The 20,452-nt window shown below is 40.3% G+C and overlaps 1 protein-coding gene across 22 annotated transcripts in view; it reads left to right on the forward strand.

Moving 5' to 3' along the window:
* The window catches only part of GOLGA4 (golgin A4), a 151,342-nt gene that overhangs the window by 100,343 nt on the left and 30,547 nt on the right, over positions 1-20,452 (forward strand). For all 22 annotated transcript variants that reach the window (XR_013485786.1, XR_013485787.1, XR_013485788.1 and 19 more), the window contains 5 exons: positions 3,790-3,873; positions 6,126-6,273; positions 14,686-14,864; positions 15,852-15,983; positions 20,246-20,401. Coding sequence is in view for 11 of the 22 variants with exons in the window: in XM_020979528.2 (XP_020835187.1) it covers positions 3,790-3,873; positions 6,126-6,273; positions 14,686-14,864; positions 15,852-15,983; positions 20,246-20,401 (699 nt within the window). In the remaining 11 variants the exon portion in view is untranslated. The remainder of the gene's footprint in view (positions 1-3,789; positions 3,874-6,125; positions 6,274-14,685; positions 14,865-15,851; positions 15,984-20,245; positions 20,402-20,452) is intronic.

Genomic DNA, 20,452 nt, shown 5'->3' on the forward strand with positions numbered 1-20,452 from the left:
CTTAGGACTGGCAAAGGGTGAATTTCTTCAATTTCAAAAAAGAGAAGAAAGGGGCCACTAAGTGGCGCAGTGGATAGAGCACCAGCCCTGGATTCAGGAGGACCTGAGTTCAAACCTGGCCTCAGACACATAACACTTATTGGCTGTGTGACCCTGGGCAAGTCACTTAACCCCATTGCCTAACCAAAAAAAAAAACACCAAACAAACTAACAAAAAAGAGAAGAAAATTGGAGTCCTTCAACTATGGGCCCTGGAGCTTGACTTAAGTTCTTGCAAAATTCTAGAATACAGCATATTAAGAGATGGTAGTGAACATCTGGGACAGCTAGGTGGCGCCATAATGCACAGAGCACTGGGCCTGGAGTCAGGAAGACTGATCTTCCTGAATTCAGATCTGCCCTCAGACACTTACCCTGGCCTCGGTTTCCTCATCTGTAAAAATGAGCTGGAGAAGGAAATGGCAAGCCACTCCTGTATGTTTGCCAAGAAAACCTCAAATGGGGTCATGAAGAGTCGGACATGACTGAAACAAGTCAGCAGCAGCAAAGCAAGCATCTGTAAAAGAAAGTGTGATGATCACAAAGAAATCACATGACTTCATCAGGAACAGGTCATGTGGGATCGATTTCCCCTTTTGGCAGAGCAATTAAATTGACATACTGGGAGACATGTACATAGGAATTACCAAGATTTTAGCGGAGTAGCTGATGGTCTTTTATACTGATATTTTAGAAATACAGGCTAGAAAACATTGCAGTAGTTGAACTACTTGAAGTTAGATAACCTGGAAGGATGTCTCCAGCCCCATCCTAGTTCCTGTTTGTATCAATGAATTTGATAAAGGCCTACATTAGAGTTTTATTGACTTAAAGGTTCATCTGATTTTTAGATGGCACACAGCCCAACATGACCTGGACAAGAGTAAGGATCCCAAAAGATCTTAAGAGGATGGAATCTCGGGCTAAAAAAGATTAGTTTCATAAGCGTGAGAGGTGTGAAGTATAATTAGTCAGCATTTTGCTGGGGGCTGTGAACATTGTGAAACCTTTTGCAGTCATCTAATTCAGAGGTGAGAAAGGCTTGGAATATCGTGTCTGCTGTTTGAGTGTTGAGACTTTGAGACTGTGACTCGTTCGGGGGAGGTTGTGTAGTCAGGAAAGAAAAGGCTTTGTCTTTGAAGGATGGGGGAGATGGAACAGAGTGACTAGAAGAGGAGCAGTGTTGCCAGCAGAAATAGGGGAAGATGAATGAGTTTTTGAGGGAAAATAGTGAGTTTTGTTTTGGGTGTGCTGAATTTGAGATACTTATAGGGAAATCCCCATGCATGTGTCCAGTAGGAATAGCAGTTCATGAGAGTGGTTTGAGGACTGAGAAAGGGTCATTCACTGGTGATTTGGTCACTGATGACCTTTGAGCAAACACTTGGAGTAGTTTTGGGACAGTAGACATGGCAAGGGTTTTGGGCAAGTAGTTGGTGGGGATGGCACGGTGGCGTTGGGGGGAAAATCTTTTCCGGAATTTTAGCACTGAAGTGATGGGCCTTTAATTGAAGGGAGCAGGAGGGTAGAGGAAAGGCTTTTTTGGGATTGGAAAGAGTTGAACATTTCTTAGATGAGATGAAGCCGCATGGTAAGAGAGAGATTAAAAGTATCTGAAAGAGAAGAGATGAATGACAAAACCAGATTGTGGATGTGAGAGAAAATAAGCTAAGATAAAATGGTTAGTTTTGGTGTGACCGGAGAGAATGGAGAAGGATTATTTAACTTCATTAAGGGCAACAACTTTTTGTTGTCATCTTGAAAATGTTATATGTACCTTGAACTTTTAATTAATACTTTTAAAGAACAGAGGAGGAGTCTTGTGGGAAGTCATGGGAAGGGGCAGCTCTGGGGGCTTGGGGACATGAAAGCATTTAGACAACCTGTGTTGTGGAATAGCCTAGAAGCAGAGTAATCAAGCCCTGGGGATGACCCAGCAGGTCTTCTGATAAATGGCCGAAGCTGCCTGTCTGGCCGTGCCTTTCGGTTTGTGAAGCAGACCCCTCACAGTGGCCGGTGCTCTCCTGTGAGGTTCAGCCAGATCTGCTCTGTAGAGGCAGACGCCGAGGCGCGGAGAGGCGGACTTCAGGTCCTGCGCTGTGGTCGCTGTGGTACTGCTTTGCTCCCTAGGACCAGTGGGCGAAAGAGGGGTGGTGTTTTCCACTCAGTGGAATCAAAGATTTCTCAGTAGTTTCTTCTGGTCAGAGATGGAACAGGCAGTTTTAGGGGGAGTGAATTCCCCATCACTTGAGTTCATTAGTTAGAGAGTGAATGACTACTTACTGGAGGCTTATTTCAAGGGGTATTATTAACTATCTGGCGCATAGTAGGTACTTACATGCTTTTTAATTGATTAACTGATTCAGTGTAATAATGATCACATTATGTATGTATATCAAATACATATGTATCCATTTATGTGAAAATTCATTCAACTGTTACTGAATTAATTTTTTATGGGAGGATAGTTCTAGGATTTTGTCTGGAAGAATGGACTTCCAGTGTAGAAACTCACTCCACTGATATAAATTGGCATCTTGTCTGTAACTTAGAGTCTCACAGAATTGCTTAGAACACAGGAATCTGAAATGATTTGCCCATAGTCACGTAGCTTGTATGTAGTTCAAGAATAGTCCTCTCTCTGCTAGGTCAGCCTACTTTTCCTAATGGAATTAATAGTAATTTTTAAAAAAAGAATGATACTCTTTTTGAGTTATGCAATGACCTAACCCTTCTGGAGAGCAATTTGGAAGTATGTCCAAAGGGCTATAAAACTGTGCGTACCCTTTGACCCGGCAATACTATGTCTGTATCCCAAATACTCTGTCTGTATCCTTCCCCCCCCAAAAAAAAAAGGAAAAGGGGACCTATATATACAAAAATATTTATGACAGTTTTTGTGTGTGTGTGTGTGTGTGTGTGTGTGTGTGTGTGTGTGTGGTGGCAAAATGAAATTGAGGGGATGCCCATCAACTGGGGAATGGCTGAACAAGTTATGGTATAGGATTGTGATAGAATACTATTGTCCTTTAAGACATGAGGAGCAGGCGGGTTTCAGAAAAACCTGGAAAGACTTACTACATGAGGCGATGATGCAAAGTGAAGTGAGCAGAAGCAGGGGAACATTGTGCAGAGTGATGGCCACATTGTACGATAATCAGCTGGGAAGAACTTACCTATTCTCAGCAATATGAAGATCCCAGACAATTCTGAAGGACTTTTAATGAGAAATGGTGCTCCCTTCCAGAGGAGGAGCGGTGGAGTCTGAAAGCAAATCGAAGCAGACTATGTTTTTTACTTTTTTTTTTTTCAGGTGGGTGGGTGGGGTCTGGGTTTTCTTTCATATGAGAAACATGGAAATGGAAATGTTTTGCCTGACTGTGCATCTAGCCATCTCAGTGTGGGGAGAGAAAAGGGAGGAGTGAGAGAATTTGGAACAAAACATTTTTTTAAAAAGGAATGTTAAAAATTGTTTTTACATGTAATTAGGAAAAAATATTAAAGGAATTACCTCTTTTCTCTATTAGTAGATATGAATGATGCAGATACTGTCATGGACAATCTGAGAAAAAGGGTCCTTAGGCTTAAAAAAATAGGGCACCACTGAATCAGAACTTGAGGCCCTTTCCAACACTTTATGTTTTATCATTCTAAATAAATTATAATATGTGAGAAGTAGAAGTTCTTGATTTATATAAAATCCTTAAATTCTAAATGATCAAATGGAATCGAATTCTTTTTATGTCCTAGGAGCTTCACATGGCTGAGAAAACGAAATTGATTACTCAGCTGCGGGATGCCAAGAATTTGATTGAACAGCTTGAACAGGATAAGGTAAATAAGCAAGGAGGTGTAGCCTGGCTCGTGCTTTTGGTGTGTTTTGAATAGCTTAAAAGTACTCAGAATGCAAATGTATTTTTATTTCACTTTCTAGAGTCAGATCAGCTTTAGCCATAGTGTTGTTTATGAAAATCTGATAATCAATGATTTCTTGACCTCAAGCAAACACTGAATTGTCAAGTCACATTTTTGTGACAAGAGACATTTGTAACAATAGCATGTGATTTAATATTTCTTTGAAATGTGTGCTTTAAATCTTTGAGGATACAGTTACTTATATTTAGTACTTGGATGGGCAGTGTGTGGGAAGGAAAGGAAGCCGCTGAGTTTGAGTTACTCTTTTAGGGGTCTGGCACGGAAGGGGAGGAAAGATGTGGTGTGATCACTGTCTCTGTGGCTTAGGAAAAAAAGAAAGGAAACTGTTTTCCCTTGACCCTAGCTGCGCTCTCAGTGTGACCTCAGTAGTTCAGTAGCCAGTGAAAAGTACTGACTAGGGACTGATTGGGTCTGGTTAGCCTGGAGAGGGGAAGATTGAAGGGCTTGGGGGGAGCACGATCCCTCTTTTTCAAGTATTTGAAGGATTGTCCAGTGCCAGGGTGAATTAGATTAGTTTTTATTGGAAATAGCAGGGGAACCAGAAGCAACAGGGGGCAGTTATAAAAGGTCAGGGTTAGGCCTGATGGAAGGACAAACTCTGTAGCCATGAAAGCCCTTCAGAAGGCGAGGGACTGACTTGGGAAGTGGGAGTCTTCAGGCAGAGGTTGGTTGACTCCTCCTTGGCAGTGATGTGGAGGGCGTTCTTGGTTAGGGAAGAGTGGACTAGATGCTGGCCTCTGAAGTCCCTTCCAACCCTGAGATTCTGTGAAGATTCGTGGGAGAAGGGATGTGTCATGGAGTCGGATCAGTGATGTGTGTGTACAGTACAGCTGGGGTGATTACGCTGGGCATATAGATTGGGGTTGGGACTCTGTAAAGTGCTGGACTGGACTTAATGAAGCCCAAGGAGTTGGGGCCAGGGTAAGTAAGCACTTGGAGCCAGGGGAACCCTTTGGAAGGGCTAGGGTGAGCAAAGGTTTGGGCTCTTGATTTTTGGGGTGTGGTGGTAGGGAGCACAGCTGTAATGAATGTGCAAGAAGAGAAATATGTCCTAGGAGGAGCTGAGTTGAGAGAATGCTTCTAAGGAATGCTGATATGACCTAATGATTGATAGAAAGATGTCTGTTACAGAGGGTTTGTGTGGGAACAGAGGTAGGAATTTAGTGTTAAAGTAACAGTAATGTTGTTTTTAAACATCTTTGGCTGGGACATGTATTAGCAGGGTATGCCCACATAAAAGCCTTTTTTATTAAGGGAAAGTCATGCTTTGTGGTGAAGGCCATCTCTGTTACGCTGTAAGGTCATTATGATTGAAGAGAACTGTGGGAATGATCTTGTGTGTGTATAGTTTCCCTTTGCTGAGTTGCAGATCTGTCTTTATGAAGAGTTATCCTGAATGTGCAGTGATACCCTTCTCATGTAGCCTGTCAGAGGTCTAGAAACTTGAAAGATGCGAGAGTGACTGTGTTTATATACATTGAGAGTAATCAAACGTATACCTAAATCCTATATAAATAGCATTTCAGTCAGTAAGGAGAATCCCATTCTTCCTCCTTAGAACTTTCTCTGAAGGCTCTATCATGTAATATTGTGTAGCATGGTCAACTGTATTACTCCCCTACTTGATGGTCGGGTCCACTGAGGCAGAAACTGTGCCTTCCCTTGGCTTTTTTCTCTCTTAGCACTTCACACGGTCTTCTGTACATACCAGGTGCTTAGTAAAAATTAATGCAGGGACAAGATAGCCTTTCATCATTCTGTAGACCTGAGAGTGTAATAGAATGTTGGTATGTTAATTGATGTTCTGAATCATCTTGAGTTATTTAGGAAAGGGTAATGGTTTTCAGTGTGCCTTTTAGAAAGACTTCCATTAAAGTAGTTATCATCATACTCCAGATAGAAAAGTTTGAAAGAAATTTTTCTAGAAAAATATTTATTACAAACCCCTCAGGATGGTGGTAGATCACTAGCTAAAGTATGTAGCTTTGTCCTGTTTGCCCAAGTACTTAGAGTTGCCTTTGTCCAGAAGTACCATTCTAATGTGTGATATTTTTGTTGTGTTTGATTTGTTCTATCTTGAAAACCCTTCCACCTCTCTCATGCCTTTGATTCGGGGCTCTTATCACAAGTGCTCAAATGCTTCTTGGCAGGGAATGGTAATAGCAGAGACCAAACGTCAAATGCACGAGACCCTGGAAATGAAAGAAGAAGAGATCGCTCAGCTTCGTAGTCGACTCAAGCAGATGACCACCCAGGGCGAGGAGCTGCGGGAACAGAAAGAGAAATGTGAGAAAGCTGGTAAGCAGTGTTGGGGCCAGAAGTCATTTAATCTTGTTGTTGGAAATGCCCAGCTGGGGACCTCATCATGCATGCTCCTTGACAGAAATCTCCTCGTAAAGAGAGTATTTAGACAATCACAACTTGCACCTGAATTTCTGTAGTCAATCAGAAAGTGTTCTTGCAGGCCCAGGGAGCACCTGGCATGGGCAGGGGATTGTAGGGACTCAGGAGCTTATAAAACATGGGCCTCACCCTCCAAGAATTTGCTGTCTAGGTGGGAAGACAAGACAGATACCTGAGAATGGTGAGCAGGACAGCATCCTGTACTATAGGGAGGTGCTGCATTCAGTAGTGTGTTAGGAAGCTCTTTGTGGGAGTATAGATGTTTAGAGAGGAATTTGGGGAAGGGAGAGAGCCTCCTCCATTTAGTCCTGCTGGGGACGCTTTCTAGGAGAGTTGGACCTCTGATGTGGAAGTCTTCTCTGAGGCTACCATTTTACTCTTTTTTCCTTCCATTCATTGTTAAACTTTTTTGAAAAAGGAGTCTTGGCTGATCTCTCCATTTCCCTCTATCCACTCTCTTTTTCTCCCTTATACTGTACAGCAGCTGATCTCTTAAAAGTCATTGGTACTTTTTACTCTCTAAAACCTGGTTCTCAAGAAAACACTTTTCCTCTGACATTTCTCTAGCTTTTGATGCTGCTGACTGCTTTCTGTTGCTGGTTATTCTTTCCACCCTTGGCTTCAGACATGCCAACCTCCTGCTGCTCCTCTTCTCTTTCTTTTTTAAAATTTTCAAAAATTTTTTATTTTTTGGCAGTTGGGGTTAAGTGACTTGCCCAGGTCATACAGCTAGTAAGTGTCCACCTAGTTGCCCCCCTCTTCTCTTTCTTATCGCTCCTTCTCTGCCTCCTCTCCTGGCTCTTTAGGAGTTTCCCCTCATCCTTAATGTAGGGTTCAAGGATTGGCCTTTTCCCTTCTCTCCACATCTAGTCAGATGACTCTCAGCTCTCTCTCCAGGGCTGACTTCTCTTGTACTTGAGCCTCACATCTTTGCCTCCCTAAAGACGTCTCCACCTGCCTGCAGGTCTCAGTGACTTGTCAAACTAAACTCCATCTGCTCTCCTCCTTCCTCACTATGTCTTTAATGCTTTTTGGTTTGTGGTACTGCCATTCACCCTGTCAGGATTCCAGGGTTCTGCTGGCCTCTTCTCTGGCCCTTGCCTCTCAAATACATCTGTTGGTCCCTTTTTGGTCCCTTTTGCCCTGTGATGTTCCTTGGTCTGGCCTTTCGCCCTTGACTTTCATTGCGATGAAAGTCAAGATGATCATTAGAATTTCCCTAGCAGGCCTTCGTTACTGCCATCCTTGTTACTCCTGGAATAATTCTTACATGTAAATCCTGTTTCTTTCTTCAGACTTATCTGATGTTCTGCCTTTGAAGGTCCTTTGTAGTCCATCCTAATCCCCCCCCCCCAATACCCTAATAAGTTTGGTTGTCCCAAATCTGCAGCAATTTTATGGCTACCTTATTTTTGCTCATGCTTTTTCTAATGCCCAAAGTGCCTTCTTTCCTGTTTGCCTTTTGAGTTCCTGTCCACATTTTATTTTTCCTCAATTATCAAGCATTTCTTTTCCTGCCCCCCCGAAAACAAAGAAAAATGGAAAACAACTACCTTCGCCCAAGTATAGTCTAGCCAAACAGATTCCCTTATTGACTGTGCCTAGCCATCATGTGAAGCCCCTCAGATGCTGCCTCTCTTACCAAGTCATTTTTGAGCCTCTCAACTTAATCAAAGATTTTCTTTCTTTTGATGCACATAATATGTAATTAAAAAAATAGTTGTGCTTGTTTGTCTCCTTGCTAGCTTGTAAGCTTCAAAAGTGTCTCTTTTAACATCCGTTATAGGTCATTAATAAATGTTTATTAAATTAATGGATGGTATGATCTTTGGATTAAAAACAGGAGAGAATAGAGGAAGGGAGATGAGGGAGGAGGTGATTGCAGAAATTATGTAATTCGAGCATGACATAATGAGGGCCAAGGTGAAGGTGCAGATGGGAATAATGCGGAGGGCCACTGAGCCTGACTCAGTGGGACTTGTTGACTTGGAGAGGCAAAGGAGGCTTCATGATCAGAGATAGCTCTTGAAGTGTTACGGATGGGAGAATAAGTGCACCACCAAAAAGAAGCAATGATTTTGGGAAAGGGAGCCAGTTTGAGAATGAGGAAGGAAGAAGAGATTAGGCGTTAGAGTTTAACGTGTTTATGGGGTAGGTGTTGGAGCTTGTATGAGAGACTGGCTTAGGCTTGTGTATTTGGAAGGCAGTTACCATTATGAAAGCTGGTATTAATATAGTCTTTGGCAAGTAGAAAACAGAGAACTGGTTGTGCATTGAGACCAAGATAGGGGCAGAAGAATGGGAATCGAAGTGAATTTCCATGGTGTTCCTGTAGATCCTCGCTGCCGGTCTGTGGTAGAATAGGACTAACCATCTCCAGGGATGAACGGGAAGGCCGGGCTGTGCCCGGCGTTCCTTGGCGCGTTCCTTGGCAGGCAGCGCCCACATCACATCCGAAGATGTGGGCCTGTGCTGTTCTAGTTTAGCCCCCATGTCTCTGGGTGACAACCCAGAGCCAGATGTTACTTCTGGCCAGGTTGAGTCTCTGAATGGGTCCCCAGGATGGCTTAAGAGATCGAAGAAGGGGTTAAGCACATTTTTACTTGAAAGCACCACAAGGAAACAAAGTGTGCTCAACCAGTGCCTTCTCTACCACTCTTGCCAGGCCTTTTGCACAGCTTAACACTGCTCCTGTTGACAGTGGTTGTAGTGAGGCACAGAAAAAGTAGTTGAGAAGCGAAAATTGCATTCTTCTAAGGTGGAAAATGTGATGGCTTCCGTACAGAACAGGATGGGTCTTAAAAGGGGCAGGAGATGAGGGGCAGATCCCAAAAAGGGCCGCACTGTGAATAGGAAGCTGTCCCAGGTGAGTTCTGCTATCAAGCAGCCAGTCCATAGGCTTATTCTGCCGGGGCAAAACACAGGCAGCAGCTTGGTCATGTTTTTCTTTTAGTGGTGGTTTGTATAAAATGTCCTCCCATAAATATTTACTTTGTCAGATGATTTCTTCTTCTGGTAATTGAACTGTGTAAATGTGCCTTTTAGAAGAATTGGGTAATGAAGCAAATGTACTCTAAGACAGAATCAGTATGCGTGTTTTAAAACAGATTTGCTCACTTTTGGAAAACCTTTTGTGCAGCGGCAGCTATGAGTGTCTTCGCATACAATTAAAAGGCCTGTCTTTTGAATTTATAATTTTTGAGGACTGCTGCCTAGAAGTGGTTACTGTTGGACTGGCTGCGTGGTATTTAATTTGCTCATTGCAGATGATGCATTTTAAGTATGAAGTGAAGTAGTGTTGCTTACTAATTTCATCTGATCACTAATCATTACTAATTAATTACTAATTTCATCGGATCCTACAAGATCAGTTTGGACAGAATGTTTCAAACTTAAACACGTTCTTTTGCAGTTACCCTACGTACATATGTACGTGTGTATGTATAGTGATGGAAGGATTCCATTTAAGTACTGAGGAGAGTAAGAAAAGGTCAGCCAAAGTAAATAGGATTCCATGAATCTTGTGCTTGTGAACAGGTAAACTGGTAAAAAGAGAACTGGTAAAAAGAGGCAACATCTGGATTTTGAAGAAGTTGTCTACTCTGTAAAATGTTTTTTGTCCTCTGATTTAAAACTCATAGACTAGACATATATAAAGTATACTTTTAAAGAAAACATTACGCATTTTTAAAAGCTGACAGTCCTTAAGCCTTTAAGAATAAGCCTGTCATCAGAAAATCAGCTCTCAATGTCTTTTCAACTGTGAAGGATTTAATTTTGCATCTGAAAAGAAACATGAAAGCAATTAACGATCATGTCCTTTGATGGTGGATGTTCCCAAATTATGACCTTCTTTTTGTCACTGAGTCAGAATTTAGAAGTTGGCTTTTGCTTGTTCCTTGCTACTTTTTGTAGAAAATGGCTAAATCTGCTACGCTTTGTATTTCTAGATGAATTATTATAAATGCCCCATATAGAGATTTCAGCTTGCTCTCTTTGTGAGTAGCGTAGTCTCATGACATTTACCACGAACACCTGGGAATGTGGTGGCTGCATTAGCCCTGGCAGGCCAGCATTGTATTGTCTCCTCAGTTTTCCTGATTTGGAACATTCTTCTTCCTCCTGGAACGTGATTGATAAGCCGTTTGAAGTAGAGCCCAACTGTCATTGTTACCATATTTCTTTGGGCTAAGAAAATACAGAATTGTGTAAATGGGTATGTTGAGAACTCATTAGTACAACTTTGAAACTGGAAAACTGGCATGTATTTTATTTTATTTTTTGGAATTTCATCTTTTTGATGTGGTCTGTTTAAAAGTGAGTGGGTATGCCAAGAAGTAATAAATGTAAAGGAAGGAAGCATTAAATGTATTTTATGGGAGTACAGAGTAACATAGTAGTTAGATGAGTAGCCTGTAATTTAAAAATTCAAGTCACCTAGTGTGTTATAAATATGCTTTGTTAATTTGATAATTCCCCCCCCCCCGAATAAAATGACAAATAGGTTGCAAATATATTGATGGTGACATTTTCACTGATCATTTTCACACTTATCATTTTCACACTTAGTTTCACTTGAATGATTAATCTGCAGGTAGTAAACATTAGTAGTAGTAAAAAAAGTTCTGACCGAAGTCATGGCTTCAGTTTATCCCTTATCACGCAGCCTGCTTTTTAAAAGGTCTTGTTGATATTTTTCTGAGCTTTGAATTATAGACTAATTTGCATAGAAAACTGAAGACTAAGTCCATAGAAATATTATATATGTGCATTTATTTTGAAGAATGTTTTTAGTTGCAAACTTTCAATTGAAATATTCTGCCCTGGTGGTGGTTTGGGAAGGCAGCATTACTTAGGGGAAAAAAGTTTTATTGTTACCTCCAAATTTTCCATATCAATTTGGAGGCCCTGATTTTATTGGTGTTGCATTACCCAGTTTTTACCTCTGGATGGTAGCATGGCCTCATTTTCATTTATGTCTGCTGGCTTCATGATTTTTTACCCGAGAAGTGATTCCTGAGCATGTGATTACTGTGATTTTGTTTAGCTCTGCTGCTCTGGCATTGTTGAAGTACAGCCTCTTTGGTGTGGTCAGAAGCAACATGCATATTATGTAAAGATTGCACATTCAGTCTAGGCACCAGCATGCTTTTGAAAGGGGTGTAAGCATTTTAACCTTCGTTCCTTCCTGTCCTCTCCAACCTACTTCCAGATCCAGTTTGGATCTTTCAAAGGGACTACTGCCTTGAGTCCCAGGGTCCTGGTGGGCTTAGGAGGGAAACAAAGTAAGGAAGAGAAGAGAGTGGGCCACAGCAACCCTTCCTGCCTTCACTGAGAGGGTTTCTGCACCCATGGAGCTTTTGTCATCCTTAATTATCAAGCCCCTTAGCAGTCCTAGTACATAGTAGGTGGAAGAACTCTAATTGGGAATGTTTTAAGGGTGGCAGAGACAGACTTTGGAATATTACCCAGGACTGGCCTGACATGTGTCTTCCTCTTTTTTCACTGCTCCAGGCATATTAAAAGTGGTTTCTTTTCACACATGCCCCCTTAGGGTATGCATGCTGCCAAGCTGGCTGGCTCATTTAGGCCTTATCTTGAGTCCTGTAAGAATAGGTTTTATTATTCCTATATTCTTAAATAAACCTTACCTTTAAGAGTGGTAATGAGAGGAAAGTGAGGCTTTAGGAGTAATAAAAATTCTACATTGTATTTAACTATCTGGCGACTAATTTAAATTTTCACAAGATTTATTTATTACCTGAAATATTAGTTTTCTTCTGCAAGTTATCTTGTTAATATTCTTTTAAAAATAGTGATTGCCTGAGATACATAGAATTTTACTTTCAAAGGAAAAAATGCATTCTTGTGACAGTCTGCTAGTCATATTTAGCTTTCCTGCTGGTGTTGTGCTGGGATTGTGGTGAGTCAGCTGTCCCTTCTGCATGTTACTGGGCCTATGGCAATGGGGGCTGTTGCGCTTTTCTTCTCTCCCTGCCCTTCTCTCCTCTTTTTATACCTCACTGGGGTAATTGTATTAAAATTCAGAAAGTACTGTTTTATAGTCAGCGCTTAAATCAATCACGTTCCATGGGATGGAAACAGTTATTTAGATATCTAGATATAGAAGAGTCAGGAGTTTTAGAATATTATAAAACATGGACTGGTTATAAGAAAAATTACATTTATTCTACTAATCTAAAGATTTTAAAGTTTACGAGGTGAAACATTTCTTGTTAAAGAAAAACATCAGTGTACAGTCAGTCAATAAACATTTATTAAGCACTTACTATGTGCCAGGTACTATGCTTAGCATTTAAATTAAAATTGCATCTCTAGCTTTATGTAGGTATTTTCTTAGGGAAGTAACCCAATTTGGGGCAGAATGTAGAGTCTAAAATAATTTTAAAATGATATGTGTTTTTACACACACACACACACACACACACACACACACACACACACACACATTTTTTAAAAATGCCTCTTTGTAGTTAAACTTCTATTAAAGCAGGAGGGAGACAGAACAAAGTAAGATTTAATGTGCCAGGCTCAGATGCTATGTGTTGTGTTTTGGCAGGTGTCAGACACAGCCAGTGTCTGATCAGTATCAGACATGGTTCTGGGAATGGTTGATTTGGTAAGGTAGGCTTTTCTGTTCTACTTAAGCCTTCATCAGCATTCATTTTGTGTTTTAGAATATTGTTAGGTAAGGAGTATTGCTTAGAGAACAGAAGACCTTAATTTTAAAAGGAAAAACTGTCATCAGTTAGTGAAGGGCATGTAAAGTAATTTGTAAAGTAATAAATTTGTGCTTGACTAAAGTCCCTTTTAGCTTGAGAATTTACATTATCTGAGACAGGTTAGATCTGACTGAACTCATAATATGGAAAGGGAGAGTCACACTTCAATGAAACATTTCAGTTTGCCAAGCTAAATTAACTGGAGGGTACAAAGGCCAAAAATGAAATTGTCCTTTTGTTCAAGAAATTTATGTGCTTTTGGGTTCAAGCTGATAGTACCACAGTTAATGAGGTGAACTATAGAGGAGGTTCCTTAAATGCGACAGATGCTTAAAAAAGGACTAGTCAATAATGACAGTGTACACAGAGCATTTTATTGTGGCGGCATTTTGCTTACAAGCACCTAGTGAGCTAGAGATGACAGTTATTATGTCCGCCATTTTATAGATGTGGAGTATGAAGCTCAAAAGAGGCTCAGTGACTTGGCTGTTGTCATAGAGCTAGAAGGCAGCCGAGCTGGGACTGGAATTCTGTTTCTCCAAGACTCAGTCGAGGGCTTTCCCCTCTAAACCAGGTTGCCCCTCCATCAGTGAAACACATTACTTCGTACCTGGAGAGGATTGGAAGTGCAGAGAAGGGGAAGCTTTTTACTTTTAAATTGTTCTAGGTTCTGAGATTTTCAGAGTGTATGCAGGGGGAAAAATCTATTTAATATTGAGGATACCTGTTTTATCCCCAAACAAAAGCATGTCATCCCCAAACTCTCGTAATTTTGCTGGATAGGCTTCACCATCCTTCTTTTAGTCCATTTCCAGTGTGTGACTCAGGTACTGTTGTAAAAGGTATCTCATCATCTCTGTGATACATAATCCATGTTAAATAGGAGAGGAGAAAAAGGGCCAGTGACTTCCAGACATTGCCACATGCCAGTGGTAAGTCCCTTACCCCAATTCCATTGTCTTTTTTCTTTCCTGGATCCGAGCTTTTTTTATCCCAGTCTGAGCAGCAGGTGTATTTTCCCCCACCCTAGGTGCCATGGGCAGAGACTGTTCACGACCATGCCCAGGGGGCTGTAAGCTCTTGCAGTACAGGGATGGTCCCCAGCAACGAGCACAGTGCCTGGGAAGTGGTTAGGGAGATGAGGAAACTGATTGCTTGTCAGCAACTGGAAGTCACAGTAGAAATAATTTGGACTTCATTGGTTCTCTCTTCCTGGCACTGTTATTGATAATAGGAGAATAACTGAATGAAAGGAAATGAATGAGAGAAAATCTTAGGTTACAAATATTTGTAGGTCGATGTTCATAGAAGCCATTAAAATGGTTATTTCACAGTTTACTCCTGGAGAGCAAGAGCAAGACAGACAGACAGACAGACAGTAAGACATGGAGTAGTCATCATTCCTTCCTGGCCACTTGTGAGATCTTGTTTGTCCAGCACTAAGAAGAGCTGCCCCCTCAGCTGAAAACCGTGCCCATTGGTTGTTCCCTGTCTTGTCACGGTCTCTCTCTCTGCCCCAGGAGTAAAAAGTGGAACACCAAGTGGTTTCCTTTTTTCATTCTAGCTTTTGAGGAACTTGAAAAAGCTTTGAGCACAGCACAAAAAACTGAAGAAGCCAGGAAAAAAATGAAAGCAGAAATGGACGAACAGATAAAAGCAATTGAAAAAACAAGTGAGGAAGAACGCATAAATCTGCAGCAGGAGCTAAGCCGGGTAAAACAGGAAGTTGTAGACATTATGAAGGTAAGAATGAGATTCCATTAGACTTGGAAATTAAAACTGATGGTTTAAAAATTTTTTATTTTATGTTTAATCAACAAAATAAATGTATAAGAGAGAAATCAATGGCAGCTTATCACTATCATGTATTCTAGGTTTATGATTATATTCCAACCTTTTTATGTAGTTTTAAAAATAGATTTTGTTGATATCTTTTGTTCTTAAATGTTCTAGTTTTTCCCTTCCATCCCCCACCATTTTTCCTCCTAGAAAGCCATGCCTTATAATTAAAAAAATTGAAAGAAAATAGAAAGAAAAAAGGAGAGTAAGAGGAAAAAGTGTCAGCAAAACTGTTCAACTCGTTGGAAAAAAAATCAGATGTTACCTGTAATATTGTGTACTCTGACTTCCACAAAGCAGCTCGGGGAAGTATTTTCTTAAGTTTTTTCTTTGGAGCCAAGCTTGTTTTTTATAATTTTGCAACATTTATTTTCAGTTGTTTTGTGTTTTTTTCCCCTTTCATGTAGTTTTAATCATCATGATCGATCGATTGATAGACATTTATTAGGTGCCTGTTATGTGCCAGGCTCTGTGCTAGGCTCTGGGATTATAAAAAGAGGCAAAAGACAGTCACTGTTTACATGGGAGAATTGTTAAAGAATTGGGGAATTGAGAATAGTCTTGCTATCAGTTGTTAATATTTTAAAATGGATGGTAATCTCTATTTAAAAAAAATTACATTATTTACTGATAAACATAATAAGACATTTTATTATATATGAGTAATATAAATAGAAACAAAAATTTGGTTTGGTTTTTATGGGCACGTGCTAAACACTACATAGGAGATTACATCACTAAGGATGTATAAAGTGATTCCTGCAGTTCAGTGACTTGGTGGGTCATTGGATGGAATTTGACTTATGCCTGTTTCTTGTCACTGCTGTAGTTCACCACAATGAATGTTGCTTTCCAGGGCCTCTAACCGTGCCCATTTGACTGATATTTCAGAAAACGTCCGAAGAGAGAATTGCTCAGCTACAGAAGATGTATGCTGGGGAGCTCGCTAACAAGGAGAAGGAGCTCAATGAGAAATTTCAGGCTCGGGAAGAAGAATTCCAGAGGCAATTGAAAGCAGCTCTTGTAAGTATTTTCTGTATTGTTTTTTGTAATTAAGCATAATAGCACTCATGTTTTTTGTTTGGGTTGTTTTGGCAAAATACTTTGAAATCACACTTATCCAGAAATCAGACCTTTTCATCCTCAACTGGAGCTGAAAGGGAATTAACAAGCCTGTGAGCTCCAGGAATAACTCTCACAGAACTCTACCCTCAGGTCTGAGGCTGTTCATTTTAAATTGTCTGGAAATTAGTCCATGATTTTACAAGTTAAATTACTTGGTTTTTCCTGCAGTTTTATACTTTTTAACTTGTAACGGAGAGCAGATTACCAGAAGAATGCCAGTGTACTCTTACTCCTTAGAAATGACAGCATGTATTCTCAATAGACCAGCGATCCAAGACAGTTCCAAAGGACTCCTGGTGGAAAATGCTCTCCACATCCAGATAAAGAACTGATGGAGTCTGGAATGCGGACTGGTTTTTAATTTCTGCATTTGTGTGTGTGTGTTTTTTTCCTTTGGTCTGTTTCTTTTTTCTTAACATGACTAATATGAAAATGTTTTACGTGATTGTATATGTAATCTATATCAAATTGCTTACCGTGTTAGGCATGAAGTAAGTGAGGGAGAGAGAGAGAAAATTTGAAACTCGGAATGGTTAAAAGATGAATGTTAAACATTGTCTTTACATGTAATTTGGAAAAAAGTAAAATACTGTAAAAATAAAATTAAAAAAAAAAGAAATGAGTGATGATGGACTTCAAGAGAGACTCAGCAACATCCCAATTTCTGTCAGCAACCTGAGACTTTTCATTGTAAGGACAAATAGCCTGTCCTTCATAACCCCATTAAGATTGAATTATCAGAACAGTGTTAAATTATTTTTGATATATTATTTAATAAAGCCAAGAAATATGTGATGTATTTTAGAAGAATTTTAATTTTTAAAATGGTCAAAATGAAACTTAGTTCTTAAAAGGGTAAGTTTCAGTTATCTGAAAAAATTAATTTAGGTGAAATACTCCATTTCTTAATAATTTTAGATAAATGAGCTATTCTATATGAAATATTCTGCATAAATTATTTAAATGTTTTACAAGCTTGTAATAGGTCTATTTTCTTAATTTTAAGGGAGAAAAACAAGAGATAAGATTAAAATGTTCCGTTAGCTTAACAAAATAGAATAGAATAATTTTTTACATGATAAGGCAGTACCAAAAATTAACACTGGACAAAATAGATTCTAAAATGAAAAGCAGTTTCCGTATTAGTTGGATGTAGGCCATGCTTTTCTCCCCAGCTGGGCTTGTAGACAAATGGAGCAGTCTGTATGAGTGAGGTCAGGGACCTTGGACTTAGCTTCTTTTCCTTACAGATTTATGAGGACAGGGTGGCTCCTTATCTCTGGGTAGGCCTCCATGGAGTGTAGTGGTGAGTGGAGGTGGTGGAGGGGCTGCTGGTATCGCATCCCATTCAATAATAGGGTGTCTAAGCTTTGGAATTTAGTGAGGAAATGCCCTGGGGGCGAATGCCTGTCCAGTGTTCTCCATTCTAAAACAGTATTGGTGGGTAGCTTTTTGATTATATGTGTGTGGGAGAGAAAGTCAGGAGCCTTTTTTAGGGGCCCCAGAGAACTAAGATCTGGGCCACGTATTGGAAGGTTCCTTTGGGACTGTGAAGGAGAGAATGGAATGGTATGGGGTAGAGAAATCCCTTTCCCCCATTTCCCCACTGAGATATGTAGAGACCGCAGGAAGAGGAGGATGGTGGCAAGTGCTGATGGCCATTCTTTATTTAAAACAAATGTGTGCATTGTGCCTTCTCTTAATGTTCCACAGTTCTATCTTTATTTTGTATGGGATGTTCTGGGCAGCAGGAAATGTGGTGAAAAGGAAAATTGTGGAGCGCTTGCTAGTGGGAATCTTACTTCAATGTAAACTAGTTCCTTTTATTGAAAATAGCTTTCTCCCAAACAGATATGGTGATTATGGATAATTCTTTTTGGTGCATGCCTTTCCAAGAGCTCTGCTGCTCGGGGCGTCTTCTGTTTGTGGGCAACCTGCATTTCAATTACAGCCTCAGAGAATTAGAGAGTTGGAAGGGACCTCAGACATCATCTGTGCCATCCCATATCTGAAGGGAACCACCGGTATGACATGCTCGACTAGAAGTTAGCTAGTCTCTGTTTAAAGACCTTCAGTTAAGGGGAGCCCATCACTTCTTGAGGTAGTCTGTTCTGTTTCTTACAGATCTTCGTGTCAGGCAGTTTGGCCTGAATTGGTGTTTTTGAAACTTCCTTGTAGTCCTGCCTTCTTGGGCCAAGCAGAAAAAGGCCATCCCCTCCTCTATATGATAGACCTTCGAACACTTGAATTCAGCTCTCATGGCTCCTTGCAAACTTCTCCTTTAGGCTAAACATTCCCATTTCTTTCCATTGATGTTCATAGGATATGGTCTCAAGGCCTTTTGCCACTCCCAAGGTGCTCTCCCCAGGACACTTCAGCGTCTAGACGTGAACACAACTCCAGATGTGGTCAGACTGAGGCCAAGTACGGCAAGACTGTCCTCACTTTAATTCTTATAAGCCAGTGGTCTGCTAAGGGCCACTTCACACTGTTGGCTCCTTGAATTTGCAGTCTGCTAAAATCCAAATCTTTTTCAGAACAGCTGCTATGTAAACATGCCTCTCTTATGCTGGACTTGTGAATACTCCTTTTCCTTGTATTTGTATCTTGATTGTAGAGGCATGTGTTTTCTCTTTCAGTGGAAAAAGGGTCATAGATCATGGATTCAGAGCTCAGTGCAACCTTGGATATTATCTAATTCAACCTCTTTATTCTACAGATGAGAAACTGAGGCCCAGAGAGTGTCAGTTACTTGCCAAAGGTCACACAGCTAATAAATGTCAGATGCAGTATTCAAAACTAGATTTCATCTAGCTCTGTCACTTACTCTAAAGCACCATGTGACCTTTGAGAGTGAATTTTGGGGTCATTAAAATACTGGGATCATTTAGTGATCTCAAGGTGTATTCCCTGGTGCAATCTTCCATTTTTTTTTTTTGTATAAATATTCTCAGCAACCTTCTACAGTTGTGTATCTTAGAAAACCATAGTCCCTAAGGAATTAAAGTTGCAGGTGGCCCAGAAGACAGTGGAAAGATGATGATGGGAGTGAAATCTGGTGTCTCTAGGATGACCAATGCTTAAGCAATGGTGTTGGGAATATTCTTCAGGAAGAGCGTGTGACCAGATAAAGGAGGCTGGCCCATCGTATAAATAAGGGATAGCAGAGGGGGATGGCCTCATGCTTCATTGACACCTTGGTGTTTAAGAACTTTAGAGGAAGCATTTAACGTGTTTGGTGGATTCCCTGTGATCTGCAGGAGAAAGGAGATAAGAGTCCCCTGGGCTGAGTGGGCATCGCTGTGTTGTGATTCCCTTTGCAAGGAACGTCCATGCCAATGAGCTTACTTTCTATCGACATATTTTTGAAAACCACTTAATTTATTGGACAGCAGCTATGCGAGCAGGAAGAATTTATGAATGAGCTGTGATCTTAGGACTGTGTTGGTCCTCTTCATGTTAACAGTGATTCTGCCAGAGAAAGATTAGCTAAAACAGGCTCTCTTTCCTTGTTTCAGCAAAGTAGAACATGGAAGGAAAAGTAAGTTAATTTTTCTGTTTATTGTTTATAAGGATTACCAGTGGTCATCATTCTTTTTTTTCCATTGTCAGCAGTTATTGGGTTCTTAAAAAGTACTTGAGGTATATGCCATTATCTCTCCTCTCTTAATTGGTAGTTATTTTGTTGTGCTTTAAACCCTCATTAATTTGGATTTCACTAATTTGGAATCTGTGATAATTGGGACAGTATCTGGCTTCAGATTCTGATTCCTAATGGAAAAAGGGCCTTACTAAGCAAATGAAAACTACTTACCACCCCAGTTAACAATTTGAGTAGGATCACAAAGGAAGTGTCAGCCTATTTAGGAAAATTGTTTTCCTGCGTGGTAGAGGTGACTATTGACATATAAGCAGTGTCGGTATAAATTGAAAAGACAGCCCTTATTACACTGGGTGCTTGTAAATGTTTCATGTTGTTGAAGCTCTAGGTCAGACCAGTTCTAGCTACTTTAAAGTAATTGTATTTCAGAATATTCTATACTACGTAGTTTCTACAAGCCAGCCAAGTTCTTGTCTTCCACATTAATGAGGTTTGATTTTTTTATTCTGACTTGTGATTATCATGACCACGATGAAGTATTGATCATTTTTTATCACAGGAAAATAATCAAACAGAGTATTTGAAGACTGCGCGAGAAAAAGAGCAACAAGAATCCTTAGCTCTTGAAGAATTAGAATTGCAGAAAAAAGCTTTACTGTTAGAAAGTGAAAATAAGCTTCGAGACCTACAGCAAGAAGCAGAGACCTATAGAACTGTGAGTGAAAAAAAAAGTACTAGGGATATATCTTTGGGCAAGTCATTTTAG

The sequence above is a fragment of the Phascolarctos cinereus genome, unplaced genomic scaffold (assembly GCF_003287225.1).
Source record: "Phascolarctos cinereus isolate Bilbo 61053 unplaced genomic scaffold, phaCin_HiC Scaffold_4;HRSCAF=312, whole genome shotgun sequence".
In the NCBI taxonomy this organism is placed as follows: Eukaryota; Metazoa; Chordata; class Mammalia; order Diprotodontia; family Phascolarctidae; genus Phascolarctos; species Phascolarctos cinereus.